At 37.7% G+C, this 25,858-nt stretch overlaps 1 protein-coding gene and 1 long non-coding RNA gene across 2 annotated transcripts; one reads left to right on the top strand and one right to left on the bottom strand.

Annotated features, from left to right (window-relative positions):
- Positions 1-3,124: 3,124 nt before the first annotated feature.
- On the bottom strand, positions 3,125-24,063 carry LOC113670996 (uncharacterized). The gene is made up of 29 exons (XM_089204314.1): positions 23,896-24,063; positions 21,091-21,359; positions 20,403-20,682; positions 19,787-20,073; positions 19,490-19,642; positions 19,080-19,123; positions 18,638-18,738; positions 18,030-18,354; positions 17,366-17,440; positions 15,117-15,161; positions 14,852-14,899; positions 14,323-14,703; positions 13,587-13,634; positions 13,284-13,328; positions 12,782-13,159; positions 12,241-12,273; positions 11,844-11,885; positions 11,022-11,390; positions 10,182-10,214; positions 9,805-9,840; positions 8,799-9,152; positions 8,370-8,465; positions 7,442-7,645; positions 6,760-6,882; positions 6,141-6,488; positions 5,733-5,958; positions 5,076-5,228; positions 4,345-4,484; positions 3,125-3,855 (listed from the first exon to the last, which is right to left on the bottom strand). Exons 1-29 carry the CDS (start codon positions 24,022-24,024, stop codon positions 3,623-3,625), a joined length of 4,998 nt encoding a protein of 1,665 aa, XP_089060440.1. The 5' UTR covers positions 24,025-24,063; the 3' UTR covers positions 3,125-3,622.
- On the top strand, positions 20,624-21,810 carry LOC149046913 (uncharacterized). The gene is made up of 2 exons (XR_016185977.1): positions 20,624-20,975; positions 21,108-21,810. It is a non-coding gene; the product is annotated as an uncharacterized LOC149046913 (long non-coding RNA).
- Positions 24,064-25,858: the final 1,795 nt, after the last annotated feature.

A 25,858-nucleotide genomic window follows, 5' to 3' on the forward strand; every position in this document is an offset into this window, starting at 1 on the left:
GAATACGAGGGGTGAGGATGATAAGATGGGAAATGAACTAATGGCCATATATTTGGCAACTACTTGAACTTCTTTATCTTAGGTTTATCAGAACACCTATGAACTAAGCCTTAATAAGCTATTATAAGTTCTTAGAGCTTTTTATCAACTTGAAAATATGATTTGAAGTCACAGGGTGCTATGTCAATCTGGGGTAGAACTGTTAGAACAGAGACCAGAGAAATAAGATTTGCATATCAGGGTCAAAGTTTCTGAGCTTAATCTCCTTGATTCGATTGTAAAATATTTAAAACCCTTATTGCAGTGCAAGAGGTAAATCTTTTCATGGAGAAACCCTCCTCTTGCCTTATACCTGTTCCTGTTAGTTTTCCATTTTTTGGTACTATTTAATTCAGGAAGAGCATATGGTAAACCCTAAAAGAGGAAGGTATTAATACACTGAGCTAAATTATTTCATGCTCAAGATCTCATTTGTAAATCTCCTGCCCTACAATTTTTATGGTGTTCCAAGAATTTGGTATAAGATCAACCAATAATCCCCTTGTTGATATTTTTCTTTATTCTCATCACTTGTTGGCTTGATATCGTATTGACATGGTAAGGAAAAATCATGTCATGGTCACTCACGGAGTTAAAGGGTTAAGTACTGCATTACAAATGAGGTAATCCATTCCTGAAATATCCAAAAAATTGTAACAGTTCCTTATTATATTTTAGTATTTGCTTAATATTAAGAATCATGTAGGCTGTGTTGAGTTTTACCCACCCATCCTGAATGATCTTGTATTCTGGCAATGAATGAGAATCTGAACCATTGGTAGCCTTGCAATTAAGAGCCATCACCACCAGATCAGCACTGGATTCCACACTATACCTCAGATACATGTCTTCATTGAGAGTCACATACACAGGGTAGGAGGTGTGAGGTGTCGCATAAGTAGAGCCTCTGTACATTTCAAACCTGAAGGTGAGGTTACCTTGCCTTTCTGAAAATGAACATTTATTTGGAGACTTGATAGTCATGCATGAGTAAATGAAATGGGAAAGATGGTTGAACTGTTGTAAGTAATTAAGGTGGCCTCTCCCACAAGCACATTGATCAGTTGAGGTATCCTTGTCTTATTGTTATAATGCTGTATATTCACTTTTTTGGTATTGTTTAAAGTTAGGCAAACTAATGATAATGATGATGAACTGTATAAATGGAACTGCTCTCAGTAACTAACAAAAATTTGAGTTATTTTAAAGATGCCTGAAATACACACATGTTCAAATGATTGATGATTATGAGAAAGAAAATTTGGTGATAGCATCCAGTGTCTTGAAAAAGATTTGTATGTAATCCTAGGAAAATTAAAATCTCGAGGAAAGAAAAAGCAATATTGACATCTTAAAATATTTATTTAAAGGATTAATTGTTTTGTTCATGATAATAACTAAACAGATCACATATTAATTAGATTATGTTTAATTTGCCTAATTCTGTCAAAATGAACTGTAGAGGGAGCAATTCTTACTTCATTTCATTGCGTGGACTGTTCTAAAATATTGTCACATTTAAAGAGAACGGACCTTGCCACGTTTTGTTACCGTAAGAAAATTTTCTCGCTTGTTATCTGACCGCTTACTTTGATGAAAAGAACCCATTTTAGCGAGTTGTCCACTTCGAGGTTTTCTACGTACATAAGGCTTTTCTTAGGTACCCTGCCACTCATTTACCATTACAGCTACCGTTGAATGAGAATGACGGTCATCGTGTTATGCCTCCATCTTCAAAGCCTCCCGACACATGTAAATGAGGTGGACCAAAGCGGCAGGGTATTCTGCAGTTGTTCCTTCCTTTCTGATTCATCAACAGCTCAGACCAAGCAAATCTACTGCTACCACTATTTATTCGATAAATCCGCGAAGCGATGCGTGTGTGTTTTTTTATTACGTAAATTTTCCGGTGTCGACTCGTCGCTTTTTCAAACCAAAAAGTTCTTTGTGAATGAAAGTGATCCTCGCAGTAATGTGCACTACTTGGGCAGTAGTGAAAATAAGAAATGAAATAAATTCAGGCCTGTGCGGGATTTGAACCTAGGATATGATCTGCGATACAGGTTCAGCGCTCTACCAACTGAGCTAACAAGCCAACTGGGAGTTAGTCATGATGTCGGTTCTAAATAAACCCGTGAAGTGATGAATAAATGGTTAAGAATATATGAAATTCATATATTTGAACTGCGGATAAAGACGTGAATGAAAGTGATCCTCGCAGTAATGTGCACTACTTGGGCAGGCAGCATCACTTCACGGGTTTATTTGGAACCAACATCATGATCAGCTCCCAGCTGGCTTGTTAGCTCAGTTGGTAGAGCGCTGCACCGGTGTCGTAGAGGTCATGGATTCAAATCCCGTACTGGCCTGAATTTTTTTTTTCCAGGCCTTATTTTCACTACTGCCCAAGTAGTGCACGTTACTGCGAGGATCACTTTCATTCACGTCTTTATCCGCAGTTCAAATATATGACTTTCATATATTCTTAGCCAAAAAGTTCTTTTTTTTACACAACAATGTAACACAAAGGAAACTTCTAGCACTGAATAACAAAGACATATGAGACATGGCTTGATGCTACTCTGGTTTACAGATTTAATGATTGTAACCAAAGAAGTTACAATTCATTGACCCAACGTTTCGACATTCTTGTCTAGTGCCTTCGTCAGGGTTGATCTAAACGCTGCAACACGAGGTCCTTTTGACACATGAGTTGCGCACCGTGCGCGCAGAAAAATCGTGTATGCGCACCTGACTACCCTGCGTTTGAGCGTATGAAGTGCGTCCCCGTAGTCAACAGATATCTGAGGGGTACTGTTGCTATAAAGTTCGGTGGTTTGCCTGTATTCAGAGGTTTGCTGCTTGATAAGGAGGCTAGTAAGCAATGCAGGCTTCGGTTGATCAAAGGGTGGATAACGCTTTCTTATTGGATAAATCTCTAACCGGTGGATAGCACAATACAGTTTATACACACTTCTCCACTGGAGAGTGATTTATCCGTTGGATGACGTTCTCTGTCTTTTACACAACAATGTAACACAAAGGAAACTTCTAGCACTGAATAACAAAGACATATGAGACATGGTTTGATGCTACTCTGGTTTAAAGATTTAATGACCAATAAGTTACAATTCATAGACCCAACGTTTCGACACTCTTGTCTAGTGCCTTCGTCAGGGTTGATCTAAACGCTGCAACACGAGGTCCTTTTGACACATGAGTTGCGCACTTTTTTCGACCGTGCGCGCACGCACGCAGAAAAATCGTGTATGCGCACCTGACTACCCTGCGTTTGAGCGTATGAAGTGCGTCTCCGTAGTCAACAGATATCTGAGCGGTACTGTTGCTATAAAGTTCAGTGGTTTGCCTGTATTCAGAGGTTTGCTGCTTGATAAGGAGGCAAGGAGTAAGCAATGCAGGCTTCGGTTGTTCAAAGGGTGGATAACGCTTTCTTATTGGATAAATCCCTAACCAGTGGATAGCACTGTACAGTTTATACACACTTCTCCACTGGATAGTGATTTATCCGTTGGATGACGTTCTCTGTCCTTTGAGCAACTGGGCTCAAAAGAATAGCTTATATTTAGAAGGAGTCTTCTTGTTCGACCATGTCTTCAGGCTGAACGTAAGCATTTCTTCTGCTTAGCTGTTCATCTTGGGTTGTGTACAGGTCTCCAACCTTGTTTCTGTTTATGAACCGTCGTGCCATGCGGTACTTGACAAATAAAACAGCCAATGCAGCAACTGCAATCAGAGCAAATCCTCCAGCGCCAGCTACGCCACCAATCAGCGCAGTTTGCTTGTTTTTACCAGTGTCTGAAATTTGAATGCAGAAGAGGAATCACATCTCAAGTGAGGACCGAAGAAAGGGAAAAATTTAAAATTGAAAAAAATAACTCAATCTCATTTTTCTTATTTCTGTCAATGAAATTAGTTGAAGAAAAGGGAAAGGGAAATAACTTAATATTTATAAGCAAGAAACTGAAATCAACTGCCAACTTGATATAAAATTGCCTTAGTTTACCTATTTTCAAAATCCTTCAATACTGGTATTTTTCCTTTTTGACAATAGAGAAAGTGAAAATGCCAGTTACACGTTTGGATCTGAATTTCCTTTTTCAGTAAAGTTGTGTTTTGAAAGTTTTTCTCATCATCTTTATTAGTTTTGAACCAGTGACAAACTACCCCAAATTTAAAATTTAGGCAAGACAGCATTTTTGACATGTTTAACACAAGCTCTGCAGTATTTGAGAAAAAACTTGTATATCTCAAACCCTTATCTTTTGACACTATATGTGAACTTGCCTGCTGGTTCTTCGTCCTGTTGAAAGATCAGTGGTCCTCGTGTCAGAGTGACTTTGGTAGTACTCTCTTCATGTTCTGTTTCGTCGCGGGTAACATCCCTCCGCTTTCTCTTCTTACTTCCCAAACAACTTTGGGTGCACCTGTCAAAGTTATTGAGGAAGATTTGAATGAGCTTCGAACGCCTTTTTTATATTGTGAGTGATGAAATCATATTGCACTCAAATTTCTCAAGGGTAATTGTTATGTTTCTCGGTGATAAATGTTTATTCGGCATCTCCTTGCCTATAGCGTTTATGGGACAAATCGATCTAGTTCGATAAAATGTTTACTTTTGCTTTATAATCTTAATTCAACTATTCAATCTGAGTTTTATAGAGTAATAATTAGTCGTTCGTCTCATTATTCAGAGTAAGGCCACTGTAAAGAGTTTAAAAGCTGACGTTTCGGAGATTGGCCCTCCGTCCATCACTCTAACGAAGGGCTAACGCTTGAAACATCAGTATAAAAGGGTATCCGCGAATTGTCAGGGAGGCCTAATGAAATGCTGTGGGGTAACCTTGCAATGCATCACATCCACGGGGGAGCAGTCATACTTCTAGTCGCTTCATGCTACAGGGAAACTGGGATAAGCCTCGGCTGAACGGGTCAGTAGGCTCGAGTACAGACTTCACCTCGACGACACTTAATCAAAAGAATGCTTTCAGTGTAGTTGTACGAGTTTGTTAACTCACCTGGAGTTTGAAGAGTATTTATGACAGGCCAAAACTTCGCAATGAATGTACACCTGATCGTAGTCGTTAAAGAATCTGAATGCTCTAATTTTAAACTGCTGGTAATTCCTTTGGGGATCAAAGTTGTATTCCATGGTTGTGTCTCGCGGACAACTGTGGGTAGTGAAAGTAAGAAGTAAGTTATAATTCACGCACACAAGTAGGATATTTTGTTCATTGTCACCTGAGTCTGTTTCTTTCTAATTCATGCTGCTACTAGAAAACTTTTTAAAGAACGTTCTGGGTAATTTTAGCTTTTCAGAAGCTTGAATATTTGGTAAGGAAATATCGAAAGGATTTCGTGGTTGTAATAGTACGCTTTCTCTGGAATAATAATGTGATGATGGCCTATATAGTCCAAGTCCATTCGTTCATTACTCATTAGAGTCAGTAAAACGTCGGAGGTTGTCCTTCAGTAACACCGAACGCCTCCATACTTTGCACTAGGAATTTAGCTTTCGCAGCACAGGGGACTACAAACCTTTAAAAGCATACAGATGTCTTTATAGAAAGAAATGTAGGTGATATGAAAAAAACGATTCGTTGATTACTTGACTGAAACTTGCGTATTTTTCCAGGAAGATCATTCATACTGATCTGTTTGAGTAACATACATACCCATTCAGTATAATAGAGTATTGTGGCCAGGAGTACAAGCTTCCAGTTTTAGTGGCCCGACATGTTACGGCCATTATCACCAGATCAGCACTGGATTCTACGCTGTATCTCACATACAAGAACTGATTGACTGGCACGCTCAGAGGGTAGTCCTGCTCAGTATAGGGTGTGGCAAATGACGAACTCTTGTAAAAGTCAATTTTAAAGGTAAAGTTTCCATACCCAGCTGGAAAGCGGAAAATATAAAGTCATTTAGCACGTAAACGTGTTAAATTTTAAAACAAATCTGCCTTCCACTCTAGAGACGAAAGGATAGCATCGATCATCCTCAGGAGGAAAGCTCCTTACCTAAAGATACATGTTGCTGATTTGGAGTGATCAGAATGAGAGCTGGAAAGTTTCATTTACCTTCTGTCCCAAAGTGTAGATGCTGAGGCTTGAAACCCAGGTTGACCCATTTCCTTCTCGAATAACTGCAATAAAATGGAATTTTGACGTCATGTGATCTAGTTATGACATTGTCGATAAGGATCACCTCCGTTTGGATTTCATTCCAGAAGATAAGATCATCTTCAGTCTCGTTGACCAGTGTTCCGCAACCATTTAATGGAGTGTTGATCAGCAAATGGGTGTCATTCTGTGTGGCTTTACATGATGAGTACCTCAAGTGTAGTCGGGCAACGTCAAAAAATGGAAATGTCTTCTTTTCTAGGGCAACCGTTATAATGTCACTGCAGTTAACAGACACACCAGGTTCTAAGATGAATAAAAAAGCAACAGCCTTAAATTTAACAAGATTTAAATGTCTTCCAACTACTCGTGCCTAATCCATAAAAACTTTGAGATAGTTGAGTCACAAAAAAGTACCACGCATCCACAATGTTTTTCTGCTTTCCTTCCAGTATACATACATTACAGGAACGGTCAGTCGTCTTTCATTGTTGATCGTTATATATTCCCATCCTAGACAGAGGCAGAATTTTCCTTCAGTAGTCATATGCAGAAAGCTTAGCTTAGCATTCCTTACCAACACAAGTCAAATTGTTAGCACCCATACTGGTTCCTTCCGGACAGCCACAATAAAATGATCCAGGGATATTGTAACAATGATGGCTGCAGCCACCATTACTGATCGAACATTCATCAACGTCTGCGCAAAAGGGAAAAAAAAACAAGTTATAAAATTAATTGAAGAGAAATACACAGCCACCTCAAACATTAAAATTGCAAGCTAAACTTACCATGGGCACTTAAGGAGAACGGAAAGCGCGCACGAGAGAAGGAGAGCAATTAGGGCATTCTGAGGTCTATATTGTTAACCCTAAGAATGAATAGGATTTAAATTCTCCTTACAATATCACCCCTGAATCACACATATAGGCAATGAGAATAAAGGAAATGATCACCAACTAATGAAGTTACACAAATCCTCCTTGTCAACACACTAAGAAATGTATGTAGAACAGTATGGAGAATATGCATTCTGATGTATGGGTGTCAAGGGCTCATTGATCGGTAACCTTTGTAAAGTATAAAACGGCCGGCACACGTCAAACAACAAATAGAGATTTAGGCTGAACATCAAAAACACAACGATCTGTTATTTTAATCGTGCTCGTGACGAAAAAAAAAAAATCGATTTAGCGAGACTATGAGAATGTATCAAAAACAAAATGTCTCAAAACTTATTTTTGTAGAATCAATTTTACCTAAGCACGATTTCCCGTCCGCGGCCAGTTGGTATCCACTAATGCAAGAGCAGGTGTAACTTCCTAACGTGTTGTGACAACTTTGTTCGCATTGCGCCGGTAAATGAAACTGGAACTGGGAAGGATTTGGCTGGACGTTTACACTTGAAGCAGCATAGAAGGTCGATGTCATTGCAGAAGCAGGTGTCGGTTGGATTCCGTGCACTGCAAACAAGCATAGACAGTTCTTTTACTGTTATTTTTATCCTCCCTCACTTAGTCCGTTAATGTATTGGTATATTCGGTTAAGTCTTTCAGCATAATTCAAAATTTTAATTATAAATTTTTGTACTTGTTGTATGGTCTTTCAGTGGTTTCAGTTATAACTAGTTATAACTATAGTCTGGTTGTTAACTCTCCCTTTTAGTTACTACAGAGAATTTGGTGTTAGATCAATATAATAACTTCTTTCTGATAAGATTTAGTATTCTAATTACCTGTTTGCTGGATGATGTATGGATATTATGGGGAGAAATTACATAATAATCACTTCTGGATGTGAAAGGTTTCAAAGTTTTCACGCCAAATTTTTGGGTTTTCTGGAGTGTCTCTATGTCGGTTTATTCACGACTTTTCGTTTTGTACACCTATTCTAACTGTCATTACGTTGTTGCTCTCCTTTCTCCGTTCAATTTTCGTTTACGTTGTATTGTATCACTGAAAATTATTGTTAGATCTAGGTTATTTCTTGAAATAACCTAGGAAATCAATGGCAAAGTTAATATGCTGATAATTTACTGGTGCGTTCGTTAGAGAATTTTTTCGAAACATGATCACAATGTGACAAACTGGAGGTTTAAAAGGAAATTATGTTTGGGTAAGAAAGTTGCATAGATGTGTAAGTCATTAAAAATGACATTTGTTAAGAGCACACGTTTCGTTCACTTACCTTTTGACGTGACAGGAGTGGTAGTTTGTGTCTGCGTAGGAGAACACTGCACTGGGCTTGTTATTGACACTTGGCTTGGTAATGAAATGTTGTATCCTGCGTATGAGGAAGAGCTTGAGTTTGTATATGTTAAGAAAAAAGGCTTCTAACAGTAAGTGAACCATATTGTTTACGATTCTACGAGTCAGTCGTAAGTTCTCTCTATTAAAGTATTTAAGACTTATTACGAAAATGCGGTGAAAAACAATTTACTACTTGGAAGGTACGACTTGACTAACCTCGAAAACCGTCTTATTAAACTTGCTTTAAAATTTTAATTCAAATTGACTTTACCTGAAGCCATTAAAAAATTCCATTTACGCTATGAAACTTTCATCTAAACATTGTAATTTAAGAAACGTTTTGAAGAAATTGATTTATTCCTCTTACTGTTATATGAAGCTCGGTAATAAGCAGAGAATCCAGGCATCCCGATGATACTGTCCGATTTGAACAGCACCATAAGGAACCTTCCACTACTGTACAATCTCCACCACGCCAACTGGCCGCACGCCTTGACAAGAATAGGACTGTGCAATGAGTTACCGTCAAGAACTTCGACATAATCCCACGGGCAGTAAGAAGCTCCGTATTCCAAATGGAAAGAATAGAATTGTAGATCAATGTATTGACCAACAGGAGCTTCGAGCAGCCAGGCGCAGTATTTGTTGTTCGGGTAACAACTTGGTTTGCCTGGACTCTCAAATAAACCATAAGGGTGGTTGAGATGATGGAAACAGTTTCCTGCAAATGAGAATTTACATATAGTGAAACAAAAACACTACTTTGGACTTAAATGGGTTTTTTGGTCCATGTTTTACAGTGATCGTTTATTTTTATTCACGCTCACTGAATAGTTATCTGGAAAGTGCGCTCTAGCAAAGTGCATATCTTCACATTAGATAAGGCATAGGTGTTAGGCCCTGAAAAAAGCATCGACTCAGCGTTCATTTACATAACCAAGTTTCAAATTAATTTACTATCTTCATTTACATCATAACCGCGCAAAAGCATGCATTTTGCATTCCTATTCTTGCATTATACAAGAAGTTTGTCACCATCGACCTAGTTAAACGGCTCAGCCCATCACCAGTCTCCCAAGTCCCAGTGTAGGGTCGAGCATCCGAAGCACTAATAGGAAGGTCGTACGTTTGACTCCTGATCGGAGCACTCGGAGTTCTTTCTCTCCGAGTATACTGTGTCATTCGTTGAGTAACAACATCTTTTACATTGATTTAGTAGTCAGCGGAATCGTTAAATTCTGAATCGAGAGCTTTGTAATGGGCTCCAATTAAACTACATAGAAATTCATACCATGCAGCATCCAAATTAACACCTTCACTTAAATTAAAAAAAATTATCACCTTCACTTTGATTTCTACCACGCGTCACTTACCAGGAATAGCCGGGGTAACGGCTGCAGTAGACTGCGCTATAAAAAATAAATAAGAGTGACGGTGCTAAGTGTTGAAATTCATAAACACCAAGTATTATTCTTAAAAAATGCATAATCGCAATGAGGAAGGCTGACAAAACTGTTGCTCTTTTAGGCTTAGACATGAGGAATATTTCGTGGATTGTTCATCCAATTTTCTTTTAACGACTAAGTCCTCAGTAATTTAATGGAGGAATAAAAAGTTTTAGAAATGGTAGAGTGTCTTCGGTTTAATCCCACACACTCATTTCAGTTCCTCCTGTGTACGGAGAAATCACAAAAATCAATCGAAGTATAACAGCTGAAACTTAATTCATGTTAAAGTAAAAGATACTCACAGGGTGTAGGTGCGATACTAGTTGAGTGAAGAGCTGAAAACAAAATAAATGAACATTCATTGAGCATCACTATACATCAACCACAGGAATAGTACCTTTAATTTAAATGTAACTTACGTTTCCTCATAAACGAATACAAACGAGGTTTCTTCAATGATTTAACTGTTCGGAGAGATGTAAGCTTCATTCATTCAGCTATTGACGGATTGACCGATTGATTCATTGATTGATTAAATGATTCACTGGGATTTCAAGCTTTTCTCTTCTTTTAATGCAGGCTAATAACTTAACCACTTGAAAAGTGAAATGTTAGCGTAACAATCCAACCTCTTACTCCTATTGAGATAAATGCATGTAGGGTATCTCCTATAAACTCACTCGTTATCCCTTTAACTCCCAAGATCTCATTTGTGATGTTAGCTTGGAGAATTCGAAGTTGGTATTGGATCAACCTATAATCCCCTAATTGATATTTTTCTTTATTCTTATCATTGTCTGACTGATATTGTACTGATATTTTAAGGAAAAATTCTGTCTTGGTCACTCATAGGAGTTAAAGGGTTATAAGTTATACGTTCTGTCTGTACAACCCTTCTTTTAGTCTCTATTGTACGCTCTCTCATGGCTTTACTTTATTTTTTGTGTGGCACTTTGTGGTCGGTCTGTCCATTTGTCTTTTGTTCGTTTGTCCCTGTTTGTCCATTTGAATGTGTTTACTGTTTTTCTGTATGTTTGTCTCTCGACCATTTGTCTGTCTGCTTGATATTTGTGTGTCTCTTGCAATTGTCTTTCTTTCTGTCTGTTGTTTTTCTACATTAATTTTACGCCTGTCTGTCTTACCTCCACCATTACCACAATAACGAAGGTGACAATTTGGCGGGGGCACAAGCTCGTATACGTAGAAACCGCTGCAGTTACGAACACGGATATTGGCAGACCACAAGCAACAATCATAACTCCAATGGAAACACACTTTAGCACGGACAATTCCATCAGTTGCTCGCGGGTGCGAGCCATTCAACCAACCCGGTGCATGGGTGCCACATCGATTTTTTCCTACACAGGACGTAGGCATCTCTGTTCCTGCTGCACCACCAAATCGATACCATCCAAACGGTAACAAGTTATCACATTGCAGATATCCGTTGAAGCCGTTATAGTAACTCATCCTTCTTCCTGCCTCTGTTAGGTATGAGTGGTAATAGCATTCTGAATGCAAAAGAGGAAAACAAATTGATAAAGACAAAAGGGACAGCAACGTCAAAAAGGGACAACAACATCAAAAATAGGGTGCATTACTAATTTTAACATGGCTAGACGATGTTAAAAGCCTTCAAAGTCGATATCACACAAAAAACTTTAAAGCAAGTCAATTGTGCCTCGCTGTTTGTTGAACTCTGCAAACAGCTTAATAATAATAATAATAATAATAATAATAATAATCTAGCGAGCCATTTTGGTAAAGGTGTCCAACCAATCGCATGAGCTTTTAATCGATTCTTTTAAGCCAATGAAAATCCCTTACAGTCCATATATTCAAAGAAACTGAGTTCTATTCCGAATTACCTAATAAAACCAAGTTGATATTACAAAAACTATTTTTTTCTCCATACATATATATTCATTTGATGGTAGATGAGATAGAAAGGGTTGAAATACAACCTGAAGCAAATGAAGGAACTGCGCTAGCGGATGCCCATGGAGCTGTGGGGAGAACAAAATTGGTGAGGCTTCATCTCGCATTTATCGAATTCATTATCAAGAGTTACGTCATCACTGAGTCTAAATGTTTTTAGATGAATGGAAAAAAATCGGGAAATTTCACACACGACGATTCCAACAGGTAAAAATATTTAGTTTACAGATTCTTTTTTTTTCTGTTGTTTGTTTGATGGTATTTATTCTTCTATTTAATTCCTTATAAACACAAATTCCTTGCTTTGCAGTGAAACTAGTAGAAGAAGTAGTCGTAGTATTGATAACAGCAATAGTAGTAGCGGTCATGGTAGTTGCAGAAGTGGTTTTTGTAGTCGTAAAAGAAGAATAAAACGAAAAATACCAGCTGAAGTAGGTGTTATGCCTTGTGAGATACCTGCAAAAAGAAATGGAAAGGTATTGTTATCACGTTTGCCACTTCAGGAATATTTTTCCAAAGCTTGTTTGTTACTTACCCAAAATTATGGACATATGTTATTGTACTAAATGTACTGTAATCTCCTCAACGCATAATTTTGAAAAATTTTTTGTCAGACACGACAACCGTCATCAAAGATTTCTTCCCGTTCTGTATCTGTCTCTCCGTATGTCTGCTTACCAGTCTGTTGTCTCGTCTCTTGTCTGACTATCTGTTTATTTAAAGGGGTGAGGTTTGGAAGAAACTGTGGTGCTGTGTCGGTGGAGAAATATAACGAGATACAGCTGACAATTTGAAGTGTTTGCCCTTCGTCAGAGCGAATTGTCTGTCTCTCAGTCAGTCTGCCTGCCTACCTGTCTTTCTTTCTGTTTTACTTGAGCGTGTGTCTATCGGTATTGCTTTGCATAATTTTTTGAAAGGTTACCACCAGACATGCAGATAAATGCAAGACTAAAAGTAGTCTTACTCGAATTGACTTTGCAGACTGCGTATCTCTTAGAGACTTTTTCATAAAAGGCAGTGAAACCAGGGTAGGAAACTGAACCATCTGTTTGGAAGTGTACATAAAGGACGTTGCTGTGGCTGTAAATGCACCAGGAATCTTGATAATCGCAGCGTCTCATTGTTAGGCTTTGATAAGAATTTCCATCATATATCCGTACGTAGTCGTAAGGGCAACTTCCATGATTACCCTCCAGATGGAAATGATCAAAGCGGAGGAAAATGTAAGAACCTGGTGATGTCGTAATAAGCCAAGTACAATGGACATTGTGGCCGTAGTTTTGTGGGTAGTTTGGAGTACTAAAATTTCCTTGTGGTCCATATAGATTGTAGAGACAGGATCCTAAAAGAACAGTCATCAAAATAAGCAACAACATAAGTTAGACTATCAATTATTATCTTGACATCAAGCATATATCAGGAATTCAGGATTATCTAAGAAATACTAAAGTGTCATGCAGTCTTACCAGAGGCAGCTGGCAGCATGGCTGTTGACATTGGTAATATCGACGCTGTGAAGATAAGAGGCATGATCAAAAATAGGATACACGCAACTTGAAAAGGATAAACCCAAAATAAAGATGTGTGTTAGTTGAATCTAGGGAAAAAGAAAGTACTAACACCTTAGCTCTGAAGGGTAAATAGAGTGTACACGAGATTACATCGCATTCCTATAAACTTGCTGAAAACACTTTCAATCGATAACTCACACATTCAAACAATATGAAAAATCAACGATAAAGTAAAACATTGGATAAGAAAAAAAGTACCTGGTGTAGGAGATATACCAGTGAAAACGCTTGACGGCAACTGGTGAGCTATGGGAAGAAAATAATCATGGTGGCTAAGTTTCTCAACTGAAAAAATATATAGGTACGAAGTCAGGATCCACAAGAAAGGGTGTGCAAGCCCTTTAACCCTTTATTTCTTTGAAAAGATCTCTGCTTAACCTATTTATGTTTGCCTGATTTTATGTAGCCCGTCTAATGATATTGATAAAGAGAATTTAGTGGACAAAGCTTTTTAAATCAAGACTATAAGTATTTCTTTTTTCTTGTTTCTCTTCAAATATATATATATATATATATATATATATATATATATATATACACACACACATATTTATCTTGTTTTTTTGCGAAATGTTTTAAGCGCGTCTGCTTGCTTGCTATTTGTGTGCGTGTGTTTGTATTTTTGTTTACTTTTCTTAAGAATCACTTTTTTTGCTTGTTTTCTCTAATGTCCCTTTTACCTTAACTATCTTCAGTTAATAATAGTTCTCCCATGATAAGTGTGTTTTAAGTCTTTGGGGCGTAAAGTCTTAGTTATAAGCTCCAGGCTTTCGAAATGAGCTTCCTTGCCAGGAATAAGAAGAAATTGTGTTTATTCAAATATAGATATTGTAAATATTGTAAATATTTTCTTGCAAAATAAATCGAATAAATAATAAGCAGAATCTAATGGAAATCGATTACTATTAGAAAACCTTTCTGGTCATATCCTTACTTGCACTTGGATGCGGGCAGACATTATATGTTTGATGAACTTTTTCATAATAAGCAGTGAAACCAGAGTAGGATACAGAATGATCCGTCACAAAATACACATAAAGGACGTTGCTGTGACTGTAAACACACCAAGAGTTTTGATAATAGCAGCGTCTTATTGTGAGGCTTTGCAAAAACGATCCGTCATATATCTGCACGTAGTCGAAAGGGCAACTTCCATGGCCACCTTGCAGATGGAAATGATCAAAGCGGAGGTATATGTAGTAGCCATTTGGTACAGTAATAATCCAAACACAATTAAGATGGTGGTCGTAGTTAAATGGGTAATTTGGGCTGCTGAAATATCCGTAATGGCCTCCTAAGTTGTAAAGACAGGATCCTGAAACAGACCGAATTGAAACATAATTAGTGTAACGTTATCTTTGTTTCTCTATTTTCATGTACATTATTTCAGTTTAACTTTTCATTCGAGCAAGGTCGATAAGGTTTCACGGTAGAATCACAATGATTAAAATTCCTTGTCTTACCTGGAAGAGCCGATAGCATTGCTGACGCCGTTGAAGATATAGAAGTTGCTTCAACCAAAAAGGAAATATAAGACTTTTATTACTCCTTTGGTAGAATAGACAACCTATAGTAGAATAAACAACCTACTGGGCTGTTGTGAACCCTGCCGGAAGACGAATGTACATTTTCTTTGAGAGGATTTAAAAACATGTATAATATAATGGAATCCAACAACAGCATTCACAAAAAAGGCCAAAATTATAAAGAAAGAAAATAATAAAATACCTGGAGAAGGTGATATATAGGTAGCAGATGAGGTAGGTTTGTTACCTGTAAAAAGAAAATGGTAATCACGTAAAAGCTTCGAAGTTGACTTCGATCAGAAATTATGGTGAGACAAATGTAACTAACAGTTGTGTGATTTAGTTAATCTGCCTCTCTGGCTATGGCCTTCCCGTGTATAAGTTGAATTTAATAGGATATTTTCGTAACTAAATCCCTTAAGTTCCTGACCGCAGTTTCCCTATCTCTCTTACCTTCTCCACCTCCACAATAGAAGAAGTAGTGAAAATAGTAAAGGAAATACTGGCGCTAGTTGTGGCGGTCGTGGTAGTAAAATTAGTGTTGAAAGTAGTAGTGCTAGTGGCAGAGGAAGTGTTACTGGAGGTGGTAATAGTAGTGATAACAGTTTAGCCGCAAGGTGGTTGTGATGTTGGCGAAAGTGGTAGTGCAAGTGGCAGTTGTATAAGTAAGGGTTAGTGGTAATGGTAGGGATAGCAGTGGTGTCAGAGGATAGGTTTAGAGGTAGACGGTAGTGATGATGACAGTGGTGGTGGAAGTGGCATGGGTAGCAACAACAGAAACAAGATAACTACCATTTTAAGTAGTTGTTGTGCTCGAATAGTCTGTCAATGAAAATAAACACCACAAGAAGTTCCAAGCAGGAACGTTCTTTTAACCGTTATGACCCCTTTGCTTAGAAAAAAAAGCGTTTGTCACATCGACTGCCACCTCTGAATAAAAATAACATTTTCTTGAATTAGTGACACACTAAAGTTCAGGAAATGGTTTTGAACCCAGGGGTTCGAGACTCTGATGTTGACGTCCGCTCAGGTTAATTGTCGAAACACCAGGCAGTAGTACCGACAACAGTCCTTCTCAGGGCTACAGACGATTAGCTTACACTATCATACACTTTAAAATCTGAGTATGAATCGAGAAAAAAATATGCTATCAGTGCTAAATCTTGAAAAAGTACTTCACAGGATCGATATTGTACATTGAAATTCGAAGGAACACAAGCACAATGGGCTGAAAAAGAGAGGAATTTTTAATTCACTTTTTAAATACTTTTTATTACGGGACACGAAACTGTTCCAATAAAAGAGGGTCTCAATGGGGTGATGGCTTTTACGGCTGAAGGTTAAAATTTTGGCGATTTTACGGCTAACATGTACGATTAATATCATTCCATTTCTGTACATTTTTTAGCGGTGAACATTTTTTACGACTAACGATTAAAATCTGTCAATTTTTATGCCTTACGGGTAAATTTTTTCGCCGTTTTACGGCCATCGGTTAACTCTATTGAGACCCTCCGTAAAGTCAAGGTTCTAAATTCTGTCGAAGTCTCTAGCTATATTGACCATGAAGAGACAATGAGTTTCAAAGAGATCCAAACTGAAATAAAGGGAATGATTAGACAGAAATGGTGTGATTTTTAGTTGTTTTGCCGGGGAGTGTACAATAACAGTAAATTGTGAAGATCATCGAGAGAATACAAACTTGAGACCATTTAAGTTGCACATCTTGCTAACGATCCGAAAACCAGTAAACTTTAATCCGCACTTAACTACTTAGTTTCATGAAAACAAGAAAAAAAGAATATGACTATGGTCGTTCTGTTCGTCAATCTGGTATTTGTGAAGGTAGAAGGGTGGAGGGGAGGAGGGAAAAGGGGAACAGATAAGCATGTAAAATTAGCCAACAGATGACAAAAAAGTGTGCTCAGGGCTATCTTGGAGGATTGGAAGAGGAGGTCAAAGACAAATGGATGGAGAACCATTTCACACCAGCCCCTAAGAGGACTTCAGAGAAATCAGCTCCTTAGAAACCGCTGCCATAGTATGCCACGTTCCACTGGAAGAGGATGATGATCTAGTTTTGCGCATGTATAGGTGAGATTTCGTTTTCAACTCAGTCACGATTTTAAGATAGATTATGTTCCCAGAACTGACAAGGTAAGCCTGCTTCTTCTGGTGATCCATATAACTGAATGATAATCGGATCAATATCAGTATCTGGGCAACTACGCACCTACCCCTCCCCTAACCCAACATTCACCCTAACTTGTTATCAATTTACTGTTGTTGGGTTAGGGGAGGGATAGGTAGGCAGTTGCCTAGATACTGATATTGATCCGATTATCATTCATTTATATGATCCTGTTAATCGAAACATTACCCGGGAGGCCTTATTATGATTAGCACGAGGAAGCATCACAAAAAAATTATGGCACCAGTGGAGATATCTACCTGAATTTTGGGAAAACACGTTGTACCACCAATAAGAACGTTTCGACCGATGATGTCCGCCGCATTCGTCTATATCTGCAAACAAACGAAATTTTGACATGGATAGACTCTCGTTAAAAAAAAATCAAAACTTGAGTTCATGCTTAAATTTAAAATATTGAAATGGTTTACACTATTTGAATTAATATAATTTTCTATTTTGAGGCTCTGCTTGATCTCATTGAATGTTTGTTTTTAACTAGTTTTTACACTCAAACAGCAGACATCAGAATTTCTGCGCAAAGAATGATATAATATTAAAAGTGAGAATGCAGACTGATCTTTGCGACTTTAAACTCTAGAATATCATACGATGATGCATCATAATGGAGAGCAATTTCATTCTAAAAAATCATCTGGAAAATAATTAAGTCAATTCCAACAGCTTATCCTTCATGCACATAATATTTCAAAATAATTATAACAAAACCTATTTAGGTTGAAAGCAATCATTCTCACTATATATTTACAGGCTTGGTACTAAAGTCTATCCTATCAGCAGATGGCTTTTATTGCATCGGTTGAGATTGAAGCAGGGATGATGCACCCTCATAATCCATACCGGACCAATGTAGGGAAAAGATACCGAGTACTTTTTCGCTAAATACTACAACAGCGGACGTACCCTCACACTTTTGAAAACTTGGAGAAACCAGAGCATAACCAAGCGGGCAGACACCATCTACGGGGAAGGTCCAGTCCATGGGTGAGGTTATACCAGGTGTTGGTGGACCATCATTCGAGCAGCCCTGCCCAACTACTGCACCGGGATCTATCAAGATGGCATATGAACCGTTCATACTCAGTGCAGCCTTAGGAGTAGCAAAATGCAGTACTGTGCGATTACTGTCGATAACAACGTAACCAGAGAGGGCATTCACTTTGAAGACGGTAAAACCATTTGACTGCAGAACCAATCGGATGAATGCTGGGCTACGAGGCTTCTTTATCTGCAAATAATCGAGCTTAATCATAAATTTAAGTGTATTCTAACCATATATGTTTCCCTAACCTTTTGAATTCCCAAGATCTGAAAGTTAGTTCTTCGAAAAGGTGATTGTAATTTTTTTTTATATCCTGGTATCGGGAATCTGGTGTTATATCTGGGTAAAATTACCTCGTCATAAATTAATGTGATTGCTATCCCTCAAAAGCGTGAAAATTATCAAAATGCTAATAAAGGATCTACATACAAGTAATTCTTTAAAAGGTAAAAAAACGGGTGTTGATTACCACTCTGTTAAAATGAATACTCCACCATATTAGTCCTGTTCCAATCTCACTTATAGGACTTATTGGCCTTCGTGTACCCAAAATAACATGAGGCGTATTACCTAAAAATAAGCGTATTTATATTGAATTAATATCTAAATGGTACATCGTAATTCAATCATAGATGAATAAGTAATTGACTTAATGGATAAACTTTTTATGTCAATTTTTGTTTATTATGATGTCATTGTTATTATGGCCTTTTTATCATTTATCATTATTCGCTATTTTTACTATCATGTGTATTTGTTTGTGTGGTTCTAGTCTGCATAAAAAACAAATGAACCTGCCAACTCCTTAACAGTATTAAAGATTAAACAGAAGGAAAGAGAAATTAACTAAGCTCAATTTATCCATATGTCTCAATGAACTGAAATGTTCCAGAGGATACAAAATTACTTACTTAGCCCCACAAGGATCGTGACACAACGCCATTCACTTTGTAATCTGTAAATTGTAAATGACATGAATCATTAATATAAATGCAAGCCGATTTACACAACATGAACTTTTTGCATACTCCCGACGACGACTTGCTCTAAAGTTAACTTGGCACAGAACTGTTTTTGATCGTACCGGTACTCCAGCACATGTATCTTTTATTAGCATAGAGTTGCTCTGGTGCATTTTTAGTTAAGAATACTGCCGACATGAAGATCTAACACTCCAGTGAAACATCAGTAGTATTATACTTTGTCGTGAAAAGTGATCATTAATTCTTATTAAAACTTGAAAAACATCAATCTAGCTTCAGTTCATCAAAATCCTTATTTCAAGTACAAAACTTTTACATAACATGCGAGAACATCTTACCCGTCTGAATCCAAAGCTTGAAAGCAGAACAGCTGCTGCCCAATTTGGTTCTGACTCGGATACCACGTGACATTCCTGAAGAAGATGCCTCCATGGGAGCTTAATGGTGTCAGTTGCATTCCAAGTGGAGAGCTTGTGGTTATCTCGACAATACTTAGAACATTGAGAAAAGAGTCTAGGTTAACAGCAAACATAACAAGACAAGCAATGTGCCTTTGGATATGTTTTTATATAAACAGTTCATAGATGTAAAAGGTAAACTCAGATGCCCTAAAATTGTAATGTTGGATTACTTACTGTTTACTAACGTTCGGAAGCCGCACCTCAATGACTGCTTTGTATACTGACCCAATCTGAATCTCTGAGCATTCACCGTTTTGAGGTGTGGAAGCGGTAAAAACAGGTATGTCTTGACAAGATCCAGATCCAACGCCTATTATGACAAGAAACTGCAGTGGCACAGCACTGAATGGTCTGATGTTGTTGAAGTTTGTGGTTCCAGCTGGAAAGTCTTCCAAAGTTAAGGTTACTACGTATGTGCCCGATGCTCCAAGTCCACCTCTGTAAGTTAAAATGCAGTTTTTCTGCAAAGAACACCTTATTTAGATACATCAAGCAAGTTAAGATTATCCGACCTCAAGGTGCCATATTGAGATCTCACTAGTATTAACAAGAAAATCACAGTGTGCTTGTTGATCCTTCTTTCTTTTACGTGTTGATGTCATTCATCAAGAATAAACAAGACTAAATTTCTTTTTTCTCTATGAAGCGTTATCCATATTTTTGTCATGGAAGTAATGGAAGAATCTTTTAGGGTCTTAAGTTGTGATCGTCCTAATATACAAGGTTTAAAATTTTCCCACGTTTTTATAAAAAACAAGGGAAATAACACAATTAGAGGGCATAAATGTACCTCATCAAGTTCACCGTAAGGAAAACTATCACTTGGTATGGAGGACTCGGCGCTAGTTGCCCAACGACATTTCACAAAATCGCCATCCGGATCTTCAACTGGAATTGTAAGAGACTTGTGACAGCCCTGTTGAAACCGTACAATAGCTGGGCTCTTGGAGACTGGGGATGAGTTGATTTTGCCGCTGTCAGATCGTCTAGAGAGACTTATCTTGGTGGATACCGACCATTGTGAGTCAGCATATCGCACAAGATTGGAAATCCAACAGCAACTTTGGTATCTGTCGACGAGAAAAGAAAGGGATGTTTTTGAAATACACTGAGACTGCTGAAAGTTATCTTGATTTGGGAAGACAGGCTACCACATCAACGAACCTGAATATGTGAAAGCCTTATACACTAGTCAGTGTACTTACCAAAAAGTTAACAGGAATGGAAGAAAGGAGTAATCGAGGGACTGAATATTGAAGTGATGGATAGAAGAAGATAATTTCGGTTCATAACAACTACTTGGTAACGGCTTTCAGCCGTTATAATATTTGGAAAACCACCCCAATGTTGAAAGATAATTTTGGTAATTATAAACGGCTCTTGTTTGTTCGAGGCCTTCTGTTGCCTTTAAAGTGAAATATTCTTAAAAAGTCAGTTTTCACTTGTTTCTTTTCTTCTTAATTCACATATTGACCCACCTCACATTCCACTCCAGATTGCCAGACGGAAAAGTATAGGTGAAGTTATTTTCCCCCATGGACCAGTCTTCATTGCGACTAAAGTCAGTACAACGAAAGCGAGTGTCCGCGATATAATAGCTCGGTGAACACACTGCACTGAATGGATCGCTGCACTTCGCTGTCCAAGAACCTCCAGATCCAATAATTCCTCCTAAGTTAATTGTGTTCTCATCACAGTAATATGAATAATATGACCTTCGAAGAGCCAGACGGAAGGTAAACCGTAGCTGGAAAGTAAATAGAAAGATATACAAGTTTCGGTCTTCTCTAAGACCTTTAAGTAACGAGTATAATTATATTTGATAGAATCACATGCACACGTAAATGGCAAGCTATTTTATGCTAACGATATTTCATAATGACTTTGTCATGCTAGATGGTCAAAGCCCATTATCAAGTTTAAAAAAAAACAAAATAAGTAAAACCGTGATATCGATGGAACGTAACGCATAAAGAAAAATTAATTAAGGAACAGTATCTCACTTATATAGCCATGCCAAACAGACTCTTACTGCCACTACACCCGTGGGTGAAGCAGTTCAGGTTCAAGAAGGCAGCGTTGTATTTTCTTCTCCAAGTCCTGAAGGTTTCTATAGCCGTTAGTCCCTGTACAAATTTTGTGAAGACGTCTAATTATTTTAACTCTATAGCAATTGTAAATTGTTTTCTTTCCTGAAAACGGAAAGTGTCAATGAATTTATGTCATCGATGCATTTTGATGAAGGGGGCGCTTTCATTCTTCAAATGCCCTTCCGGTTACATGACTTTTCTCAAAAGACAGGTTTTCAAATGTGCTTCATACACACAGTTGCCCTCGTCAGACTCTTTGTCGTGGAAAGTTTGAAATATGCCTACGGTAAAAAAGAAAGTCAACCGCTAAGTGGAAAAACTGGAATGTTAACCAAAAGTGGGAGGATGTGGTTTAGGGCGCTTTGGCGTCTGGAAGGTAAATTATGAAAATGAATAAATAATTACAAAAACCGCAGTCTTTCTAAGAAATGGCCACAGTTGGTTGCTTCAGATAGGATATAGCGTGATTCCTTCTTGGTTGAGTATATCGTGCTTAAAAAAGTAAAAAAAAAACTTTTATATAATTCAAGCAGTTGCAATGAAAAAGAGCAGGATTAACTCCGTCGCGCTTTATAGCAAACGGCCGTTGAAAATTAAGCCAAATCATGGCTTGATAATAATTCTCTTCCGTATACGTGTGGAGAAACTTATGAATATGAACGAACAACCAGAGAAACAGCTGGCTGAGCCAAAAGAAGAGCGAGGAAGTAGGAATAGAAAAACGCACAGTTTGAAGCTCGATAACATGCTGTTCCCTACTCGCTAAGAGATTGTAAGGTTAAAAAGTCACTGAATTGTGCCGTACACTTCACTGAGAGGTGATCCAACAGATGAAAAAAAAACTATTTAAGCAACTATTGTTAAGACTTGCTGCGCACACACACTAACAAAAAAAAAAACAAACAAGAAAACTAATTTTGATTAACCCTGGCATACAAAAGCAGTTTTTTCTTTTCAAGATACAAGTATAAAAACACAAAGCCAACAAAGGTTCAATCGTTTAAAAATTTCATCAATGGCTATAGGAAAACACTTAAGAGCGTCAATCATGTAAACTGTCTCAGTGAAAGAGAGCAGATCACGGTAGTTCAGAAATATGTAGCATCCATTTTAATTAACAAAGCGCAAAGAGCCATAAAAAGAAAAGGGGATGACAAAATAAAAACTTATATGCGAACTGGTTCGAGGCATTCGAATGCCGTTGAAACCAAATCACAAAATATAGCAATAATGCAACATACTACTGATATTTTATCAAAAAAGAAAAATACGCCCATTGAAGTTGACAGTCCTTCATTGTGCTTCATATACACATATTTGAGTAACTAAACACAGTTACCCTCGTCAGACTCTTTGTTGTTGAAAGTTTGAAATCAGTGCCTACGGTAAAAAACAAAATTCAACCGCTAAAACGAAAAAACTGGAATGTTAACCAAAAGTGAGCGGATGAAGTTTAAGACGCTTCAGCGTCTGGAAGTAAATTGTGAATTTGAATAAATGATTACAAAAACCGCAGTCTTTCCAAGAAATGGCCACAGTTGGTTGCGTCAGATAAGATATAGCGTGATTCCTTCTTAGTTGAGTATATCGTGCTTAAAAAAGTAAAAGTAAAAGAAAAAAACACTTATATGTAATTCAAGCAGATACAGTGAAAAAGAGCAGGGTTGGACTCAATGCAGGAAGCAAATTTCCTTTAATACCAAGATACATAAAGCCCAAAATTCTCTATTGATAGCCTGGAGTCAGCTTTGTTAAATGTTCCGACCTGGGGCATGCCTTCTTTAGCAGTAAACGGAGGAGCCATGACTAGAAAGGTAAATACCGCTACATGGAGAAGAGGGATATGCTTGTTTGTAACGTGCTTTACTTGATCGCAGTTTTGTCTCCTAACAACCAAAAACTTACAGTACTGTTTGGTGAAGCTTTTTCACGATTCCTATTTCCAGAGCTTTAGCTGTGGTGAAATTTATTCAACGCACATCAGTTAATGCTTCGGAGAAAAGGTTCATTGGCAATTATGCATTTGCAATGTTTCGTTTACAAACTGAAGAAAAAAACGAGCCGCACACATGTAAAGGCAAGTTCATCAAATTGAACTTCAACCTGTACCACCAAGGTTTTATATACGACATGCAAAACGGTAGACAACAAATATCTGAAATTAGCTCAGTAGCGTGCAATTAAGGGCCATACCGTGTTGTTATCAGCATCTGTCGGAACAAAGCTCATGACGGCATGTCTGAAGTGAGACCCTTCCACTAAAAACGACCATTGCACGAACACCAGTAAGCAAAGAAGGCGCGTGAACGTATAAGGTGTCATCTTGGGTAAGCTTTCGTTTCAATTGACCCACTCCAAAAGAAATTATCATATAACTGCTAAATCGATTTCACCAGGCACGCTATGCATGAGCCTAAGTTAAATCATGTCAATTAAGATTACTCGGGCGTATCCAAGATAATGAAAGGTCTCGAAGCCATTCATTACAAATAGTATCATTTCTCGAGAAAGTAGGGATGTTCATTTAATGTTTTGTCATGTTATTAAAGTATAGTAGTTTAAGGCACAAGCTAAGAAATCACTTACCAAACGTAGACCTATTAGTTACTTCAGCACACTTTGAATGAACTAAGTTACCCTAGCATGAAACCTCAGAGTAGGTCTGTTAACTAACGAGCCGATTCATTTCTTGCATAACAACACATTACGTGGTTATTACAACTCATATTTTGCTTCTGTTCAAACACGAGTGAAGAGAAAGCTCGTGATAAATATATTTCACTACCCAAGAGAATGCAATAAAGGTAGTTTGGCGCACACGCATAGCAATAACCTCTTTTCTCCTCATGGCGTGGGCATTACTCACATGCTTAGTGCGTGAGAACATTGTTGCCACAGTTCGGAAATTCATATTAATTAGCTTCAGGAAGCAAGTTTTAATTTCAGCTGCACATAAACTCAAGGTTTTTTTGACCGTCATATTCCAGAGTCTTGAAATCCTATAAATCATATAGGTAACTTGTTCCCTATAATTTATATTTTTGGAATATGAAAAACCAACTGCACCCGGTGTATCTACTTGAGACGAGCGCCTACTGTAATTAAACATTTTTGTTGAGTCATGTCCAACGCTTTGTCTGAAGATAGGCATTAGAGTGGGGGAAATCGGGGGAAAAAGGGTCCCTAGCAATTCATAGCTCGATCGAGAAAACTAATGCAATCACTAACTGTAAGTCTAAACCATCAGACCGTAATGAGCTGTTTTTAAGACCCCACTTCTTGAAAGGTAAAGACTTAAGATAAACTCGCACAGTCAGGCAGTTTTAATGAGATATGCAAATTGTGTGCTTTTTGATTTCATAGATTTTGACCTTGCTATGCAAAGTGATCTTAATCTGCGTTCTCTGCATTTTTTTCACTGTTCACCTTTATATCTTCATTTCTGTTCACCTTCATACCTCCACATCTTCATATCAAGTCGTCATGATACATAAACATTTAAACTTGATACAACATTGAAGAGTATTGCCAACTACTTTGCAAATTTTCTTAGTTAATTTAGGAGAACGAGACTCTTTATTGAAAACATCACACGCACCCAACGTACAATGCAGAACGTCCTTCAAAAGTTCCTTTAGATTTATTTCACTTTTTAGAGTACTTCACAAGTCTGGGAATGAACACAGCTGATTGGTTTTAACAAACAGCTTTCTTGAAGATGATTGATTTCCTTTGTGTTGCTGATTCAGTGAGCGTTTCAAACTTGACTTGTGACCTGATATTTCTTTAATTGTCTTGAAAACAAGACTTTATCACGAAACCTACTTAATATAATTGACTTCCATTACTTTAAAAGTGTCTTCCTAAATATCGACAACCATGCGCTCTCTTGTGCGATCTAAACTTATTTTCAAGCTGAGTGTAGACTCAGGGTAGCAAACAGAAATAGAAAACATGAAAACCCCCTTTGCATTATTTTTCAACCGAGTGATTTCACGGTACTGATAATAGTTTCGCCACTACTTAATTGACTCATTGAATTGCTTTTTCTAAAACTTTTTCAAACATTCGAGCTTTCTGTCAATTCGACGCTAGATTTGTACATGCAAACTTTGGGTTTCCTTCTTTTTCTTCTTTCCTTCTATCTTGGTATATT

Source organism: Pocillopora damicornis, chromosome 4, assembly GCF_964200805.1.
Source record: "Pocillopora damicornis chromosome 4, jaPocDami1.2, whole genome shotgun sequence".
In the NCBI taxonomy this organism is placed as follows: Eukaryota; Metazoa; Cnidaria; class Anthozoa; order Scleractinia; family Pocilloporidae; genus Pocillopora; species Pocillopora damicornis.

Excerpts from the sequence above, each read along its gene's own strand:
- LOC113670996 (XM_089204314.1), bottom strand. The coding sequence starts at position 24,024 with ATGACACCTTATACGTTCACGCGCCTTCTTTGCTTACTGGTGTTCGTG. Across the intron at positions 14,704-14,851 it reads AATGCTATCGGCTCTTCCAG|GATCCTGTCTTTACAACTTA; the intron begins GTAAGACAAGGA and ends GGTCTGTTTCAG. Across the intron at positions 3,856-4,344 it reads ACAGGACGAAGAACCAGCAG|ACACTGGTAAAAACAAGCAA; the intron begins GCAAGTTCACAT and ends TTCAAATTTCAG.